Source organism: Heloderma suspectum, chromosome 4 (genome assembly GCF_057233095.1).
Source record: "Heloderma suspectum isolate Gila_16-S chromosome 4, 16-S_ref, whole genome shotgun sequence".
Classification (NCBI taxonomy): domain Eukaryota; kingdom Metazoa; phylum Chordata; class Lepidosauria; order Squamata; family Helodermatidae; genus Heloderma; species Heloderma suspectum.
Genome location: NC_139461.1, coordinates 55,572,385 through 55,593,405, shown reverse-complemented (window position 1 = coordinate 55,593,405; position 21,021 = coordinate 55,572,385). Strand labels below are relative to the sequence as shown.

The 21,021-nt window shown below is 40.3% G+C and overlaps 2 protein-coding genes across 3 annotated transcripts in view; one reads left to right on the top strand and one right to left on the bottom strand.

Moving 5' to 3' along the window:
- LY96 (lymphocyte antigen 96) overlaps positions 1-21,021 on the top strand; it is a 176,235-nt gene that overhangs the window by 58,116 nt on the left and 97,098 nt on the right. The window lies entirely within an intron of this gene.
- The window catches only part of JPH1 (junctophilin 1), a 105,032-nt gene continuing 102,329 nt past the window's right edge, over positions 18,319-21,021 (bottom strand). The window contains exons 5-6 of the mRNA XM_084849261.1: positions 20,740-20,835; positions 18,319-20,553 (exon numbers count right to left, since the gene is read on the bottom strand). Of these exons, the coding sequence (XP_084705387.1) occupies positions 20,755-20,835 (81 nt within the window). The 3' untranslated portion in view covers positions 18,319-20,553; positions 20,740-20,754. The remainder of the gene's footprint in view (positions 20,554-20,739; positions 20,836-21,021) is intronic.

The window sequence follows — 21,021 nt, the reverse complement described above, 5'->3', positions numbered from 1 at the left end:
GGACCTAACAGAAGCAGATGAGATTAAGAAGAGGTGGCAAGAATACACAGAAGAACTATACAGGAAAGATCTGAATGTCCCTGATAGCCATGATAGTGCGGTCACTGAACTTGAGCCGGACATCCTAGAGAGTGAAGTCAAGTGGGCCTTAAGAAGCATTAGTAACAACAAAGCTAGCGGAGATGACAGTATTCCAGCCGAGCTATTTAAAATCCTAAAAGATGATGCTGTTAAAGTGCTGCATTCAATATGCCAACAAATCTGGAACACTCAACAGTGGCCACAAGACTGGAAAAGGTCAGTTTACATTCCAATTCCAAAGAAGGGCAACGCCAAAGAGTGTTCAAACTACCACACAATTGCGCTCATTTCACATGCCAGCAAGGTGATGCTCAAAATCCTACAAGCTAGGCTTCAGCAGTATGCGAACCGAGAACTACCGGAAGTACAAGCTGGGTTTAAAAGAGGCAGAGGAACTAGAGATCAAATCGCCAACATTCGCTGTATCATGGAGAAAGCAAGAGAATTCCAGAAAAACGTCTATTTCTGCTTCATTGACTACGCTAAAGCCTTTGATTGTGTGGATCACAACAAACTGTGGCAAATTCTTAAAGAGATGGGAGTACCAGACCACCTTACCTGTCTCCTGAGAAACTTGTACGAGGGTCAAGAAGCAACAGTAAGAACCAGACATGGAACAACCGATTGGTTCAAAATTGGGAAAGGAGTACGACAAGGCTGCATATTGTCACCCTGCTTATTTAACTTATATGCAGAGTACATCATGAGAAATGCCAGGTTGGATGAATCAGAGGTCGGAATTAAGATTGCCGGGAGAATTATCAACAACCTCCGATATGCAAACGATACCACCCTAATGGCAGAAAGCGAAGAGGATCTCAAGTGCCTCTTGTTGAGGGTGAAAGAGGAGAGTGCAAAAGCTGGTTTGAAACTCAACATTAAAAAAACTAAGATCATGGCATCTGGCCCTATCACTTCCTGGCATATAGAAGGGGAAGAAATGGAAGCAGTGACAGATTTTACTTTCTTGGGCTCCAAGATCACCGCAGATGGTGACTGTAGCCATGAAATTCAAAGACGCTTGCTCCTTGGGAGGAAAGCTATGGCCAACCTAGACAGCATAGTAAGAAGCAGAGACATCACCTTGCCGACAAAGGTCCGTCTAATCAAAGCTATGGTTTTCCCAGTAGTAATGTATGGCTGTGAGAGCTGGACTATAAGGAAGGCTGAGCGCCGAAGAATTGATGCTTTCGAACTGTGGTGCTGGAGAAGACTCTTACGAGTCCCCTGGACTGCAAGGAGGTCAAATCAGTCCATCCTAAAGGAAATCAACCCTGAGTGCTCATTGGAAGGACAGATAATGAAGCTGAAGCTCCAATATTTTGGCCACCTAATGCGAAGAGAAAACTCTCTGGAAAAGACCCTGATGCTGGGAAAGACTGAAGGCAAAAGGAGAAGGGGACGGCAGAGGATGAGATGGCTAGATAGCATCACGGATGCAATGAATATGAACTTGAGCACGCTCCGGGAGAGAGCGCAGGACAGGAAGGCCTGGCGTGCTATGGTCCATGGGGTCACGAAGAGTCGGACACGACTGAACGACTGAAGAACAACAACAACAACAACAACAACAACAACTTCAGAAACCCTTCTACGGTGAAACAGTGTGACAAGTCCAGCAAAACTTGCTCTTTTTTTGGCCTTGAAATGCACTTTATTTGAAAAGCATATTTCAAATAAAAAAGGAAACTAGAAGTACCTCCTTCTGGGAGTTTTAATTTCAAGTCCAAAGCCACCTATCAAGTGAGTACTCAGCATTGGCCGAGCAGTGATTGAGTTCAGCTTGGGAGGCCACTGACACATTACCAACAAAAGAGAAGACGCATCACCAAAAATAAGGACAAAATATGGTACAGATTTGGTCACATGCCAGTTTATGCATATAGATTCACATTTAGAAGTCATTGCTATAATTTACATGGAAATACAACACATCTCACCCTAGTGGGGAAGATGGTGAGGTGGCCTGTGTACGTGCTCAGTTTGCTGTCTGAATGCTGTTGATGGACAACTTCATGGCCTCTGCTCTCCCTTCTTATGGTTCTTTAGTTTTAAACTGGACATGGCCTGGACAGCCCAAGAAATAGAGAACACTTTCAAATAGAGGACTGATATCTATAAAGTAGGACACATGGCCACCCTAGGCCCAACACTACTCACTATATCTTATTAGTGCAGTGCTCATTTTAAAAACCAGCTGCTGAAGAACAGCACAAAAGGATGCTAATGGCTGGAATAGGTGAAGCAGCCCAGAATCAAGGGGAGAAATGGTGAGAGCTTGAGTGATGTGTACTATTCATATTAAAGCTTTTAGTGGCCTTTTGATTTAACTTGCCTGCAATATTATACTCCCTGGCAGTAAGCCCTATGGAACTAAATGGGACTTACTTCTGAGTAATGCATAGATTACTCATGCTGCTGGCCTGTTTTTTTAAATTAAAAATAGTATTTCTCATCAGCCTTACAGATGAAGGTGCATGATTCCCCCCTTTGAATGTTTGACTGATTCATTCATTTGCAGTGATTAATTTAGTAGAACACAGTCAAATTCCACCTGAAACAAGTGAACTGGAAAATAAATCCATTCTTCCATGAGACTGTTGCTTTAAGTAACATAGCATGCCCTAGTAACCTGTATAACGTAAAGGTAGCCACCCACTGTTACCAGGAAGGAAGCCAAGCTTGCTACTGCTGACTGGACAAGCCTGAAAAGTCAAGAAGAAACTTCACTGAACAATTGGTTTAGCAACCGGGTGTCATTATCTATTATTGCATGAATGACAAAAGTATATATTATTGTTTTAAAAGCACAAGGTATGTCTTTCAGCTGCTGTGGCATGTAGCAATTAGGAGATGGGGCTTTGCCGTATTTGCTGCTCTGCAGAAAGCCGAGACTCTAATTCCAATTGACGCTGCCTAAATTAATTGTACTTTATCACAATGGAGCTTTAGAAGTCTTTTAAATGTTCCCTTTTATATCTTATAAAGTGTAACGAGCACCACCAAAAACACCAGTCTCAGCAGGCAACCACAATTGTTCCACTCTTCTTTTTTTCTTGTGCTTTCTCAGTGTTTGAAAATCAAAGAGGTTAAATTAATGCATCATTAGGTGCATAGTAAATAAAACATAAAAAGCATAATAAAATGCTAGGCCCCAAAGCATCAAAGGGGTGCATTCACCTACCAGTATCCTCCAGCTCTTGGGGCCCCTTCAAATGTGATGCATTCTTACATGGAAAACACTGTGATGAAAGAAACATTTCAAGAGCATGTGCACATTGTCACATGAGATGATTCCAGACATGTTTTTCATGGTTAGTTGCAGCTTTCAGTGCATCAAGGGTGGGCAACTCAATGTTGTTGGACTGCAACTCCCATCAGCCCCAGCCAGCAGAGCCAATGGTGAGAGATGATGGGAGTGGAAGCACAACATCTGGAGGGGCACAAGGTGCCCACCCCTGGTGAACATGTAGCAAGGCAGACATGATCACCATATGATGGCTTACTTTCACATGCTTTCCTTCATGGAAATGTTTGCTGAGGGAGGAGCTGTGAACATGGGGCTTAGGAGTGCCACAAGAACACCTTAGGAGTGCACAGGAGCTGACACTGGGCTCACAGCTAAGCAATGCTCATCATGCAGACATGGCAGTTGTGGAGGCTGTACATACAGCTACTGTGATCATCTAAAGCATGGTGACCAGGTGCCAGGTCTCACAAATGGTGCATCTATGGGTGTGAGCACTGTGAATCTACTGGTGGACCCTGAAATTTTGTGAGGAAGCTGCCATAAGTGTGAACTTGTCTGTAATGAACTGCGATACTAGTCTAATTAGAAAAATGCATGTGGCATAAATTTCATGGCCCAGGTGCTGAACTGGCCCAGAATATGAAGCCCAGGCCAGAGCAGTTGATAGAATTAGGCAGCCCCTCTCAATGAATTAAAGCCCAGAGTGCACAAGGCAGGACATGCTGCTTTGTTGATGGTTAGTGAACGTCAGATGGCTAGTATATAGACCTGGTCTGACCACATTTAGAGGGCTCATATATAACTTACCAACATCATCAGGACCGATGTTGCACAACTTTGTGCTTGAGGGTTCTGGGCCTTGAGTACATGCAATTTTGGGTTACTTGCTAGGATATAGCTCAGCCTTAGATTAGATCTAAGAAGTATGATATTGCTCAAAGACATCTGGATCCATTGCAACAAATGGCTAACAGTTATGCATTTGTTCCATTAAAAAAGAAACAAATCAGAACCTTCTAGAAAAATCCTTAGACTGCGAGTCCATTTTGGGCAGCCTGCTGTTTTGTACAGTATCCAACACACTGCTGTATCTTTAGAAATAATAAGACTTTTATTATGAAAAACAAACCCTCTAGCATGATGGTCCAGTATTCCCCATTCCAGTCTTTATGGGCAGGTGTAATTTTTCATACCGGTGTATCTCTTTAAGCAGGGAGCAAAGGTACTTTATGATGCTTGGAAAACAGAGCCATAAATCTTCAAAGATCTTAGGCTTGCAGAGGTATCATGCTCCACTAAGCTGGCATGCTGTGAAATGCTATCTGATGCTGTACCACAGGAGGGTGTGCGAGCCATCATTCTGCAGCCAAGCCCAGGCCTGTGAAAAGTGAATACTTGGGTTGGTGATGCAGTGGAGGCTGGTGGTTCCGATTTTGGTGGGGCCATGAATCCGTTCTGGGTTTTAGTCAGAACCAGCCAGAACTCTGGTGCTGAACCCATTTTGGGGGTGCAGTTCAGAACTCTGGATAGCTCCTTTAGAGTTCTGGCTGGTTCTGAGTAAAACCCAGAATGGATTTTGTCTCTAGAAGGAGATTTTGTTCTGAAAGGCTGCTCTTTACTTTTTCAGTGTTTAAGCTGTTCCACTGCCAATATGCTTAGGAACCTCTTGATGCAGCAAGCCAGTTCATTCTCTTCCGGGAAGCTCTTCTTTGCTTAAGCACTCTGACTTTATTGTTGTTGACATTGTATAAGACCACTTTCAGAGAGGTAACATATTAATATCGCAGGAGTATTTTTAGATAGGTAATTGAGAGAGTTCATTATGTCAGTTAAAAAAAAGAGAGAGGCAGCTTTGCAATAATATCTCTCTGGGTGTAGTAGATTATGTCTGACAAATATGAACAAATGGAAGATATCAAGAAAGTGAATTGATTTCATGCCATGGCATCGTTGAGACCATTCCTTGATACAATGACTAGTTTCGTGAGTGAAAAATGCAATTTGACAAGCATTTCTGGGTATATTATTCTCAATAAACTTTTATACAGAGCTTTTAACATACAAAGGGCATTCAGATGTTTACCTTGTTTGTCCTCACAACCTTCCTGTGCAATAAGTTGACATAATTCCCATTTCATGGATGGAGAGTGAGAGATAAGTAACTTGTTCTAGGCTACTTGTAATTCTGTTTGAAATAGTTGTCATATACAGTTACTTTGCAGCCAATGTTCCCACAGAGTTCCATTTGCTATAGTGAGAGACAGAATCTCTATATCTATAACAAGCAGTTGCCAGCATTCTTTCACACAGTCTAATGTGACCAAGAAACAAACACAGAATAGGGCTATGCAGACAAAGGGATAATTCCATGTAGATAAGAACAGGCTTGATTTTTACTTGCTGGGGCTTATTCCCAACCCTGATGGTATCTGTAACTCTTTTGTTTTCTTCCATTGAAGTGAATGGGTGTGATGGATGGGTGATCTTTACCTGATAGAATCCTACTTGGCAGTGCTATGTGCCTCTGTGTGCAGAGTACAGAGATGTACACTGCGTCCCTAGCAATCCTCACAAGGGGTTGGATCCTGAGCGTTCAAGGGAATTCTAACTGCATTAAAAGAAGGGTGTGGGGAGGTGATCTTTGCAATTCCTCCTTGCACTTCCTCAAAAGCTGCCCTGGAAGGCTTGGGGACCTTCCATAGCAGCAGGAGAGGTGAGGCAGGGGGCTGCCTGCAGGAGGAAGAGCAAATTGGTAAAGATCGCCTCCCCTTTCCTTCCTTCAGCAGGGAGCCTCCTTTTAACAGTGCCTTATGTTAATTGAAGGGTCCATTCATGGAGTGTCCAATCTGGGTCCAAACTTCTGATTCCACTAACCCTCTCCTGTCCACATCCCCTCCCTCCCCCGCAATCTCACAACACAACACTGTGTTAGTTGTGCCCCTGATTTTCATATATTTCGTAACTGCATTAATAACAGAGTGATCAGAATAAATTCAGAGGGTGTCAGTTGTGGGATGTTACATACTTTCATTAGACTTTCATTGCAACTCAGCATTATTGATGTATTAATTTTAGCCAAACACTCTTAATACTAAGGCTAAACAAAATTACTCTTGCCTGTGTACTTTCATATTATATCTACACTCTTCTTCATAGTTCAACCCTCTAGTTAATAATAATAATAATAATATACTAAGGTACTTCAAAAGGATCTTAATATCCAGATAATCCTACAAGTATTAAAAGTCTTTCCTCCCCCAAGACAGTTATTTAATATAACTAATTAGTTGAGCCTAGACTAGTAAATACTACACTGACAGTTACAATAACTGTCTCTATTGGAGATTGGAATAAATATTTTGTTGCACATAAAGCTATAAATAACAAGAAATTTGATGCCAGGCACAACTTGAAAAGAGAATGGAAGCAGATGAGTTTTGGCTGTGTGTGAAATACACTTGTGACCATGTTGCACTGTTAAACTGTGATCACAACCCTTTTCATTCAGGAAAGAGAGTTCAATAAATTGGTTGTTACCCAAGATGAGGTGATAAGTAAATCCAAGCAAAAAGGTGAAGTTCAATGGGTGAGTACATATAACAGAGTAGTGTATTAAGTGATATATATTCACTCATCGTTGTCATAGTTCTCACTGTTGGTTGGATCTACTGATCGCCTTCTCTTGGGAACCAAAACACTGCATTTCTTTCCCTTGTTCTCCTAAGCTAGAAGGGATATAAGAGTGCAATACAGCCACATATGTGGATTTCATACAAACAATTGCCATCTATTTTTTGTAGTATTTTCAAGATGTGTCCGAGACTGAAGAAAGAACTGTATAGAACACTGGTCCAAACTTTTTCAATTGCTGTATTATTGGTAGTATTTTACTTGCTCACAGAACCTTAAGGAATGTAACATATTCTCTTACGGATTGATAAAACTGGCTCTGGACAAATCTTTCATAAATACAGGACAGCTGGTTTGGGGCTAGTGCCTTTATTCTTATTTTACTCATTATATTATTTTCCATAGTGCTCAGGAGAGCATAGATAGTACCACCCATTTTAACCACACACCAACCCTGTAAGAGAGACTGGGCTGAGACAAAAGCCCTGTTCAGGCATGTAAAAGGCATGGGCCACCCCCAATGTTCCCATCCCCATCCACTCAGTCCCTGCCCTTCCTGCATTGAACAGGGAGGGTTGCTACTTGTGTTCGCTTGTACACAAGTAGAAGTCTCAGTGCAAGTGGGAACCTGCTTTGTCAATATGGGGGGACGGACCGGCTCCAGCCTTTCCCAACCTGGTGCCCTCCAGGTCTGTTAGAATACAGATCCCTTCATCACTGTCTATTGGCTATGCTGGCAGAGCCTAATGGATGTTGTTGGATGCAGCTCCCATTAGCCCTAGCCAGCAGAGCCAATGGTGAGGGATGATGGGAGTTGCAGTCCAGCAACATCTGGAGGGCCACAGGTTGCCACCCCTGTGTTAAAGCTGTGAGAGTCAGTGTAGCATAGTGGCTAGTATTGGACTGGGACTTGGGAGATCTGGGTTCTAGTCCCCACTCAGCGATGAAACTCACAAGGTGAGTTTCAGCCAGTCATTGGCTCTCTCAGCCTAACCTACCTCACAGGGGCAATGTAGTTTTTCCCATTTCCCTAGGACTAGGCGAATACTCTTAGTTCTTTAGTCATGATCATCACTACTTTGTGATTCTATCCTAATGAGATAGAATGAGCATAATGGAAAATCCTGTCTTTTAATCCATCATGAAGCAATTAGGATGCTAATGTAGAATGCCTCAGCCAGATAATATATTGCTGCATTTCTAATGGTACTTATAAATTTATCAGTGGGAGGGAATGAACCACCTCAACTTTGTGTGACTTGAACTTTTCAAACAGATTGGTATACAGCTGGATGTCATACGATCCGAAGAACAGTGCCTATGAAGTCAAGGAGAAATAATGCCTACCATGTCCATGTCCTTAAACAACCTGTACATTTTGTAAAATATCAGGGAGCTTTCTTAATGGAGTGAAGGCTCAGTGATGGAAGGAAGTGTTGAGAGGTGAAGGAGAGCCTGGAAGTTTTGTTATGCATAACGTTCAAATTGCTAATGAGGAACATGGAAATGAAGTTCCGCAGACTGCTTTGAGGCCTGTTAAAATTTCTGCTGTGAGCATTTCACACCATTTCCTGTTGTGGAGGATCACCAAATGATGATTTAGAGTATGATCCAGACAAGGCACTTTTACATCCCACTGGTTTCAGCAGGAGATATTTAAGCACACACTTAGTTCTCCCTATAAGACGCTGAACTGCAGACCGGAAGGTCGGCAGGACAGCAGTTCGAGACCCGAGTGCTGCGTGACGGAGTGAGCTCCCGTCTTCAGTCCCAGCTTCTGCCAACCTAGCAGTTCGAAAGCAAGAAATTGCAAGTAGATAAATAGGTACCGCTTCGGCAGGAAAGGTAACAGCGTTCCATGCACCTCGGTGTTCAGTCATGCTGGCCACATGACCACGGAAGCGTCTTCGGACAGCGCTGGCTCTTCAGCTTAGAAATGGAGATGAGCACCACACCCTAGAGTCGGACATGACTGGTTGGGGATACCTTTATCTTTTTACCTTTTAGTTCTCCCATTGAAATCAATGGGACTTAAAATGGTACAAAATGTTGAACATTACTGAGGATATTGAAATCCTACTACTTTCTCCAGTTCAAACAGAATACAGCAAAGTTAAGAGGCCTCTGGGATGCGTGGCAGAAATGTGTACTTTTTAGCAATAGGTTCTATGCCAAGTGACAATGATGATGATTATATCAAGTCCTAATATATATGGGGTTGGGTCCAGATTTACACTGGATCAATTGTGCTGGCAGAAGCGGGTTTCACTGCCCCCTCCTTCACCCTGAAAATATTATACAGAGTCAGGAGTCCTTGCTGAACAGGGTGACCTGTGTCAGCAGAGGGAGGATCCCTTAAAATCAGGTGAAGGGACCTTCCACGAGCAGATCCCTTCCCCTTGCAAAAGATCCCTGTTTCATGGAAGGCAGATCATAGATCCAACCCATATGTATGTGGGTTAGAAATGAATCATGTGTTAAGCTTTAATTTTACTGTTCAAAACTTTTAAAGTAAAATAAACAGGGCATAGCCCAAGTTGAGCACTTAGTCCATTCCATTTCAGTGGGGCACATACTTAACTCTCCCATTTAAATAACTGGGACCTTCCAACTAATTAACTTATGGTGCAATCCTATCAGGATAGGCGGCTACCTCTGAACTTGGAGGCAACTGCCTATCCAATGCAGGGCAGGAGCAGCACAGAGGGGATCTTCTCCTCCGCGCTTCAGTCGCCTGCATTCATGGCTGGACAGCCGATTTCGGCTGTCTAGCTGTGGGAAGTTGAAGGGGGCGGGGTGGACGCTGGATGATGCATAGGAAACATCAGAAAGGCACTTCTGTCCTCCCCACCCCGCCCCCCAGGAATGCCCCAACACACTATGTAAACAGAGCTTTGATAGAGCATATCTAGAATGCTGAAAAAAACTTGTGAATGTAGGCACAACAACTGACTCCCACTACAGTTTGCAAAGTATTTGTGGCAGGTGTTAAGGAGGTACATGCCATATTTCAGGAGATAACAAGTGTGATAAATTGATGAGTGTACACACACTCCAATTTATGTGTTGATCACTGCCCCCTGCAGGTTGAAGTGTTTGGAGTGGGTTCAAGCATCCATGTTGGGTCCTAGCTGAATTAGTAGTATTACTCTTTTCGTTCACTAGGCAGCACACTGTCTTCTTGAGATAAAGGTCATGAATTCTATTTCCAATATTATTCCTATTCACTTGGCTAGCAGCTGTGACCCCCCCCCCCACATTAAGTGGTTATGGGAAGTGAAAACATAAGCAAAATCTTTAAAGAAATATTGGAAGAAAAGATAATCTAAGCACAATGGTCCTTATAAAATGTGACATCAAGATCTGAGCCAGCAGTATTTTCACAAGTGGCATCAAGAATAATTTTTTGTCTGCAATACACTGATTCTGCATGTGGGCAGTGAGTATGGAAAGCAGAAGGAAGCCAACTTAAAGCTGAATGTATATCCCAGCATACTTCCAGACAGAGGACTCCAAGCATGAAGAATCCAAAGGTCTTGTGCAGCTTGAACACAAAACTGTAGGTTTCAAATGAGGAATGTTTTCTGGAGTAGAATCAGGGCAAAGCTACATGTTGTTTAATGCACAGGGTGTAGTTATGTCATAAAATAATTCCTTCCTAGCCCCCATAAACGGTAATATGCCAAAGTCCATTGTGCTCCTCTAGGCAAATGGGTTGGACCGATGCTATCCACAGATGGGAAATGGGCTTATATAGCCCATATTCCCGGCTTCCACCTAAAGTCCTGCAAAGCTTCTGGCTGAGCCCCAAACCTCATGAGACTTTGAGTGATTACACCTAAGGCTTCACCAAGAGTGCAGCACCTTGTCCAGCAAGCCATGGAGCGGGAGGCCATCAATGGAGTGGATTGGAATATAAGGCTATCAATGACTGCTAGTCAGGATGGCTATATACAGTGCCTTGCATAAGTATTCACCCCCTTTGACTTTTCCACATTTTGTTGTGTTACAACCTGGAATTAAAACTGATTTAATTAGGATTTCCTGTGACTGATCTACACAAAATGGTCCATAATGCTGAAGTGGGGCAAAATCTACACACTTTACAAAACGATTTACAAATAAAAAACTGAAAAGTCTGGATTGCATAAGTACCACCCCCTTTGTTGTGACACCCCTAAATAAGCTCTGGTGCAACAAATTGCCTTCAGAAGTCACATAATTGGTTGAATGGAGTCCTCCTGTGTGCGATTCAAGTGTCACATGATCTCAGACTAAACACACCCGTTTCTGGAAGGCCCCAGAGTTTGCTGGAGAGCATATCTAAACAAACAGCATCATGAAGACCTCTATCATGACAGCTCCATTATGAAGGAGCTATCAAAACAAGTCCAGGATAAAGTTCTAGAGAAGCAACAATCAGGGTTAGATTATTAAAAAATATCCCGAACTATGAACATCCCCCAGAGCACTGTTAAATATATTATTACAAAATGGAAAGAATATGGCACAACCACAACTCTGCCTAGAGAAGGCTGCCCACCAAAACTCAGTGACTAGGTAAGGAGGGCATTAGTCAAACAAGCAACCAAGAGGCCATTGGTAACTCTGGAGGAGCTGGAGAGATCCACAGCTTAAATGGGAGAAACCATCCATGGGACAACTATCACCCAGATGCGTCACAAAGCTGGGCTTTACGGAAGAGTGGTGAGAAGACAGCCATAGCTGAAAAATAAAACAAAGCCCCATATCAAATCCCATTTTGATTTTGCCCGAGGGCATATGGGAGACACAGCAAACATGTGGAAAAAAGTTCTCTGGTATGATGAGAACAAAACTGAACTTTTTGGCCTTACCACAAAACACTATGTGTGGCACAAAGCCAACAATGCTCATCTCCCTGACAACACCATCCCCACAGTGAAGCATGGTGATGGCATCATGTGTGGGAATGCTTTTCAGTGGCAGGGACTGGGAAACTGGCCAGGATTGAGGGCAAGATGGATGGAGCCAAATACAGGGCAATTCTAGAGGAAAACCTGTTTCAGTCTGCAAGGGACCTGGGACTGGGGTGGAGGTGCACCTTCAGCAGGACAGTGACCCTAAGCACACAGCCAAAGTTACACTGGAGTGGTTTCAAAACAAGAACCTGAATGTCTTAGAATGGCCCAGTCAAAGCTGAGACCTCAATCCAAATGAGAATCTGTGGCAAGACTTGAAAATTGCTGTTCACCAGTGGTCCCCATCCAACCTGACAAAGCGTGAGCAATTTTGCCATGAAGAATGGGCAAAAATTGCAGGAACCAGATGTGCAAAGCTGGTAGAGACTTACCCCAAAGGACCCACAGCTGTAATTGCTGCCAATGGTGCTTCTACCAAGTATTGACTCAGGAGGGTGAATACTTATGCAACCAACAAATGCCAGTTTGTTTTTGTTTAATCAACTTTTGTGCTACAATACAAATATTTTGCACCTTCAAAGTGTTAAGTAGGTTGTGTAAATCAAATGGTAAAAATGCCAATTAAATCCATTTTAATTCCAGGTTGTAACAAAACCAAATGTGGAAAAGTCAGTGGGGTGTGTGTGAATACTTATGCAAGGCACTGTATTACCTCCGGGATCAGACGCAGTACAAGTCTGTATACCAGTTGCTAGGGAACACAAATGGTGGGGTGCTTTTGCATTCATGTCCCATTGTGGGCTTTCTATAGGCATCTAGTTGGCCACTATGTGGACAGAATGCTGGACTAGACAGGCCTTGGTCTGATCCAGCATGACTCTTATGTTCTTAAGCCAGTATTCTTCAGGACCCCCACAAACTCTCCTTTCTCTATAACCAGCACCATGGAGTTGACCATGTGGATCATCCACACAAACATTTAGATGAAATAAATTTTTACTTATGGGAGGGAATTTGTGCCTAAACATATCCTTACTAGTTAATATTATAGATATTTAATTACCATAATAATCCAATTTCAGTTTCTGGGAGAGTAGTTGGTTTAATTTTTAGCAGCACAAAAACTGCTCTGAGTATCCTCAGGAGATACCTACATGACAGACTTAAATTAGTTTAATAGTTATTCCCTCTTCTAAAAGAATTGTAATTCTGTGTATACGTATGTGCCCATGGGTGATAGGGATCTCTAATGAAGAATTCTCAGCACCACCCTAAGACTACAATTCCCAGGATGCTTCAGGGCATTAAAAAATGGGTTTCTAGTTATAGAAATGACCTACCTGTTTTGTGCCAACATGTCATAAAACCCAAACAATAAATGTTAGCCTCTACACTGCCAGAAGACTTTACTCTTTTTACATGTTTTAATATTCCCATAAAGGTTTAAGTCAATATTTCTGAAATAAGTATCAACATAAATCAAAGAAACATTTTAGATGCCTTGAGGATAGCTGGGAGATTGAAAAAAACACAGACCATCTGGCAAGGAGGGGAAAAAAAAGAGCTCTGAATTTTTATTGTTCCATCTGGGATCTGTTTTTTCTTGGTAGATTTAGGTAGCCAATAAGCTGCTAATCTTGGCTAAAAAGTTTCTGCAAAATTCCCTACCATTTTTGCCAGGATGCATTTAAAAGTACAGTCCTAAAACTGTTCTTCTTTTGTTGTTATTGTTGCATTCTGCTGGTTTCACAGTTCATGGTCATAACTTTTGCTTGTTAATGAATCTGGGGACGAGAGAAATAAAAACGACTGGAAAATATCCTCAGTGTATTAGAATAATTAGCAGAGGCATCATGCAAAAATGCAGAATAGAGGGCAAAAAGATGTGTATAGTTTGTGAATCCCCTTTCCCTATTTTTTCAAATTTTCCTTATGGGCAAAATTGTTTATGCATATTATATGGCAATCCCTGCCCGGTCCATCCCCTGCTATTTAGGCTGCTATCAAGCACCATGAAACAATGATATAGTGAGGTGATCTTTCTAGGACAAAGCATTACTGTTTCTCCCTCAAAACAACACAATAATGGGCCTCACTTGATGGCCTAGTGGTTTCTTACAGGTAATATCTGACAGTTTGGATCCTCAGGATAAATGGCCATTTGGTGCCTTCCAGCGCTGAATAAACTCTATAGCTATGAATCACTGAGTCAGTTACATGGAAACAAGAAAAAGGAATAATAAGAGAAATAGGTGGGGGGAGGGGAGAGGAAATGGAAGCACTCTCACCTTTATATTACAAGCAGCTGCCTGAGTGCACTCTTAAACTTTACATAATTCCATGGATGATTCATTATAATGCAATGCAAGATTGTAACATTTGTCAGAAAAGCCAAATAGTTACATTTCTCTCTGGCTTCTGATGTGATCTATGTTATTTGACCTCTGCAACGATGAATTTAGGAAGCGGTCATCCAGAATATAGTTTTAGAACCTGTCCTCTCTCCAGTATATTAATAGGAGGAAAATCCCACAAGTGGAAAACATTTTCTTCCCAGCGATTTTTGCAATCAATACAATCTTGGCAGTGTGTGTGTGTGTGTGTGTGTGCGCGTGTAATTGACTCTCTTCTGTATAGCTCACATCATGGCCTTGCTTTAAGCAGCAACAAAAGAGCAATATACTAACTGAACATGACAAAGCTGCCCTTGAAACAAACAAAGGAAAACACCACCATTATACAGGTGATAATTCCAAGGTGAAATGTTAGGGAAGCCAGGTAGGTTTGTTAGAGAAGTTCAGAAAAATTCACATGTGATGAGAGAAAATATGCCCTTTTGGGCATATGCACAATTATTTTATTGTCTTGCCTGCTGACAAAGTGCCAGAAACAAAAGGGAGATTAAATGTGAGATCAACATCCTTGTGGCTCTTGAACACATTCTCAAAGGTGTAATTAAAACAGCTCATAATAACATTGAAAACTGTCAAAGACAGGCTGCAATCCTCAGTCTGCTACGCTAAATTGTAGCTTGCAGTCTGTATCACTATTAATTCTGTTACACAGATATGCACACATATATATGAACATTAATCCAAAATAATGAGTGTATATAGTAAGAGATAGCAAAGCTGTCTAGTGACTTATTCTGAGGGTAGCCTGAATGCATTGTTACTTGCCTGGAGGTATTCGGATTCTAATTATTGTACAGAGCCACCTTAATATGGGACTGTAACTTGTGGAAGTGGACACTGAATCCTTAGCCCACCTATTAATGAATCAGGTATGTGAATCAGGTATATAAGAATGTTAGTGAGAAGCTGCCAATTAGTCCTGCAATGCATTTAACTGAAACAGATCCTGCAGTGTAAGTGGAAGATGAGTAGAGAATGTCACAATTCTAATACTTCAGTTTTTGATTAAGTGTTCTGTGAGATGGTGAATAACAAGTAAAGATATTAAGGAGTTTACTAATGCCAGCACATAGCAAGTTTTTCAGGTTATAAAAAATATCCTGACTGGCAGGCACTCTCCAGAAATTAAGAGAGGGGTCTTTGGAGATGCCAGGAATTGAACCTGGGATTGTGTGCAGGCAAAGCACACACCAGTATATTCATGAGGCAGAAAGAAAGTTGTGTAATTTGGATTGTGAACTATACTACACACTTCCCTGTTATGATCAGAATGCAAAAGTACACACTGCTAAAAATAGATAGTCTGGGAATACTTGTCTTACCACTGTGACCTGATGGCACGACCATTATTTTAGCAATTGATATAGGCCCATGATCTCCAGGAAGAGGAAGAAGAAGCATATGCTGCAGATTACTCTGGCTGTGAACAAGTTCTCCTTTCATGTGTTGAGCTAGGTCACAGGAATAAATAAGTCACAGTAAGAAGTTGCAGATTGTAGTACTTTATCATTTTTATGTTCAGTGTTTGAATGGGTGGATAATAACCAATATAAATGCCCATGGTAAGGTTCCCATGGGACTCAGCTACTAAAGAATTCAGTGCAGGAGAGGTCACAGGTTTGAATGCTCTCCCACCTCAAAGTTCCGCAGTTAGAAAGCCAGTACAATAGGAAGAAGGCTATACTAGAATGTTTTCCCCTGATGTATTCACTTTGTCATGCAGGCAGTTTTTAATGTGGGGGAGCATTCCTCTGCCTTCAGTCTGAACTGCATTCTACTTTTTATCTGAGCCATGGGTGGGTAGGGGAATCCCTTCGGGAAATCCAAGAGGGCCGGATTTGGCCCCTAGGCTCAAAGTGCAGAACCTCAGATAAAGCATAGAATCTTTACTTAACAAATAAAGTAACATCTTGTTATTCACCATGTCACAGAACACTTAATCAAAAACTGAAGTATTAGAATTGTGACATTCTCTACTCATCTTCCACTTACACTGCAGGATCTGTTTCAGTTAAATGCATTGCAGGACTAATTGGCAGCTTCTCACTAACATTCTTATATACCTGATTCACATACCTGATTCATTAATAGGTGGGCTAAGGATTCAGTGTCCACTTCCACAAGTTACAGTCCCATATTAAGGTGGCTCTGTACAATAATTAGAATCCGAATACCTCCAGGCAAGTAACAATGCATTCAGGCTGGCCTCAGAATCAGTCACTAGACAGCTTTGCTATCTCTTACTATATACACTCATTATTTTGGATTAATGTTCATATATATGTGTGCATATCTGTGTAACAGAATTAATAGTGATACAGACTGCAAGCTACAATTTAGCGTAGCAGACTGAGGATTGCAGCCTGTCTTTGACAGTTTTCAATGTTATTATGAGCTGTTTTAATTACACCTTTGAGAATGTGTTCAAGAGCCACAAGAATGTTGATCTCACATTTAATCTCCCTTTTGTTTCTGGCACTTTGTCAGCAGGCAAGACAATAAAATAATTAAATGCGTAAGAATAATATTCATTTTTGCAGTATGGCAAGAGTTACTGGGACAAAATTACCCTGCTACTTAAATAGGGTATATTAATAATTTTCTGTTGAGGACACAGTGGATATTGAGAAAGAAAATTTTGGTAAATCAGAAAAGTGTCATAACTGAAAAATAGAATTTGCATAATCACATTCCAGTCTATATAAATCCCTTGTTTGTCACAGAGAAGATTTACATGCAAAGACATATATTCACAGTATTAGAACTTCATTTAATTTGAAAAGCATACTGGAAAGAAAAACAAAATTTTACTGTGGTCATCAGAACTGTAGATGAATAAAGATGTTGTCTGCTTTAACAATTATGGGGCCTTTTATTGCTCACACACTTCTTGTGCCTCTAGAAAATAAGTGGAATATAATTTAGAAAGGTGTTACTCTTAGATAGTGTAGGACAATGATGTTTAATTAAAATGCAAGGGATTGCTATTCTTATTTACATTAAGGGAATATCCTTATAGTTTCTGCTTTCTTTCTTCTATAGTTTCAACGTAAGGGCCACAAGGTGAGGATATACTGAGTTTGTGTTGCCACAATGGGTGAATAATCTACTTAGTTTGAGCCCACAGGTTTCTCTGGAAATTAGGAGACTGTGGTGTTTTTGTAGATAACTTCATAACACAATCCATTTACTAACTCCGGCCTTTCATTCATGGACTTCATAAAAGTATAATTCTTATCAGTGGAGTTGAATATCTCTCTCTCTCAATGAATGCAAGATAGGTAGACTAACAACAGAGTAATTTCAAACTATATTTAGTGCTAAACGTTTCAACTTCTGTCCTCGTCAGTAACTGCGATATTAAATGAATGCCAAGGATGGCAGTTTGGAATGCTGGGAGATGAAAATTCCTAAGAAGGAAAGAACGTAGATGTGAGTTATGAATTGTCCTCCGGGTTAAGGCCATATGGACTTAGAGCTTTGAGTCTGTAGATCCAGAACTTTCCTTTCTGTCAAGCATGTCAGTGTCCTTTGTTTGTTCAATTGGTAGCAATTGTAAGTCTGAGAGACTATGTGCAGATGAGCTAAAATGTCTTGCAACAGGCTGCTCCAGGTTTTTTTGTTTTTTGTTTAGTGAGAATTCATATCTGTGGTTACAGAGCTTTGTTTTTAAGTCCGTGGTAGTTTTTCCTATATATTGCATATGACATTCATTTTTTGACATCCAATTTAATAAAATACATTAGTGGAAATGCATGTTACTGGTTGTCTAATGAAATAAGTTTTGTTAGTAACTGTGCTCTTCAAAGAAGTGGTTTCTTGAAGGTAACTGCAGGTATATATAATATTATTTGTATGTGTGTATGTATGTTATATATGGCATATTATTTGTACAATGCAAAGGAAAGCAGAGCATGCAAGGCAAGATATAAGTATGTTCAACTTGTAAGCTACACATATCCTTTCCTAATTAAAAAAAATCACTAAATAGGAAAGAAAACATCAGCTGTGTTTATATAAAGAGGAAACCCATCTACACATTAGTAACCAATTCTTTTTTATTAGAGTAAATACAGTTACGAAAACTGTACATTATTTGTTTTGGGTTCCAGAATTATAAATAAAGAAGCTCATTAGATAAAGAGTTCATTCACAGCAAGAAATTTTAAATAGACAAAGTGACATATCATTAAGTACATTGGCAGACTTATGAATGTCCAAAATGTAGTGTACAATATACAACCAACTATAAATAGGCTTTTATGTAAAATACAGCTGTGCACATTTTAGAAAAATACCAACAATTTTTGATTGAAGCTTTGTTTTTAAAAAAGCTTATAAATCATACATATTTATAAATGGAACTAACATGCTTAAATTTATAAACATTTTCAAAAGCCATTTTTTTAGATTTACACATGTGATAATATTTGAATGTCAGTTACAAAATTAATTTCATCAATAATTTAACTGGGCTAAATGGTAGATAAGAAAATTAATATAGGACAATTTAAAAACCTGATTCTGAAGTAATTACTTTTCTAAATTTAGAAGTAAAACATGTTTTCCCTTCATTAACAAACAAACAAACAAACGTTGTTACATTTTCATTTTCTGCCTTTTTTCTCAATTCCACACTGGTCAAAACACAGGATTCTCAACCCACTTCTGCAAAAAATGCCATTGTGTTACTGTCCTGCATTGAGCTGCTCCACGCTACAAGAATTCCATACTCATTTCCACTTGGTGGGCTACTTCTTACAGTAGCTAATGTAGTTATGAGGAAACCTCTCAACTAAACCATGCAAATAATAATAATAATAATAATAATAAAAAATTTACAAACAGGATTAAAACCTGGAAAATGTTCTTTTCTAAGAGATAGAAACAAACCAAACCCAAGCCCTTTACTTTTTTATTTCTAATTAAAATGCTGACTTTCAAAATGACCACACCATGTACAGTTTTGCTCTAAGTAAACAAGCATGCTTTTGAGTATTATGGAATACAGTAAATGTAGCGGGGAGGGGAAAAAAAAACATGGATCACATCAAAACACAGGACTGCAAATCTAGTTAAGACAAAGAGTCCAGATTAAAGTTTGAGGCTTAAGTTTTAACTGGCTGAGGTAAGATTACAGACTCATTTTACCATTAAAGGCATCAAACTGATAATCAGTCATTGTTAACAGACTTAAATGCTCTACCTGAATGTATTCAACATGAAGCTTGACCTTTAAAAAACATTATTTATAATAAGTTTAATCAACAGCTTCCATTGTGCAATCAGGTAAGGGTTTAAATGTCAGTCATTTTTTTCAATATTGAGATAAGATGCAAATCATTGAGTGGCATAACACTTCTCAAATATTCTACCTTGCTCATCCAGTATGCTGATACAGCCTGATAAATCTCACAGCATTTAAAATAATTCTGCTTGCCATTTTCACAAGGAAGAATCAAACGATATCTTAAAACATTGTTGCATGGCTGCAAACCCTTAAGAGGAAGATGACTTTACTGGCTTAGGTTAAAGAAAATGTTATGAAGAAATGAATCCTTCTAAGAAAAGATCCATACTGCACATATGCTATAGGCTTTAATTTTGTCTGATGCAGGGTAAAAACTCGTGAAGTTTTCCAGGCAGGTCTACATTATTATACTATGGCTGTACATTGGTTTAAAATAAATAGTAAATGAACAGAATCATGCATAAGCAAATGAAACACAATCTCCCAGAAAATAGCAAAGAGATTTTAAAAGCAGCAGGTAATGGAATAAGACTGGTGAGTGATGCTGCTAACTATTTCTTCTAATGAGATAGGAGTGAATACTGGAATCGCTTCCACAGCAACAGAATCCTCTGACCACATTCCTCTGGCAGTCGCTTTCCCATCTCCCTCACCAAAAACATCAGACGGCAAAATAGTAAGGCAGCTGTTAGCTTCCATCAACAAAAGTGCATCTCCGTACATTTCCAGTTTAGTCACACTCTCTGCTGGAACAGATGAAGTAACCAACACACTTTACTTGTTGGGCTGCTTCAGCAAGCTTGTCTGCGCGTGCGGACGTGTTTTTCCCCCCAACATGGCTGCTTGCTTCAGCTTTCAGAGGACCTCAAAGCCCCTTGGCTGAGTTTTCCAAGTTTCATCTCTCTTGTGTCCCATCCTAATTCCATGCCGCCTTCCCTGTGTCTGAACATGACTCGTGCCATTTAAAAGGCTGATGACACAACTGCCGAGAATTGTGGGCTTACGCCACTAGTTGTCATGACTTCACTGAAGGATCAAAACAGTTATATCATTAAGTAACTATGTTGAATCACATTCAGGCATAGCTAAAATTAAAGTGATGAAACATTAACGTTTGCAGATAATAAAGCTTTGCTGTTTGAAATGGAAAAGATTAAAACTGAGCTTGGGGGAAGAGTAGAATTTTTATGTAAAACATAAAACCATTCTTACCTTTCCTAATTCCACTCAAGTTAGAAAATGGACAAAAAGAATGGCTAAACCAATATTCAACAGCATTACCAGGGCAATCATGATTGAATTAGGACCCTGAAATTGAAATAAAATGGGTTTTGATTACATTCACAAAAATTAAGATAATGAATACATCTACTGCAACCTTTAACATTAAACTGTTTCCAGATTGTGTTGTAATATCAAAACCAAAAATTGGACCTTTTCCTGTTTGTAGTTCTTGAGACATCCAACTAAGCACAGTCTTCTTCTAAAATACAA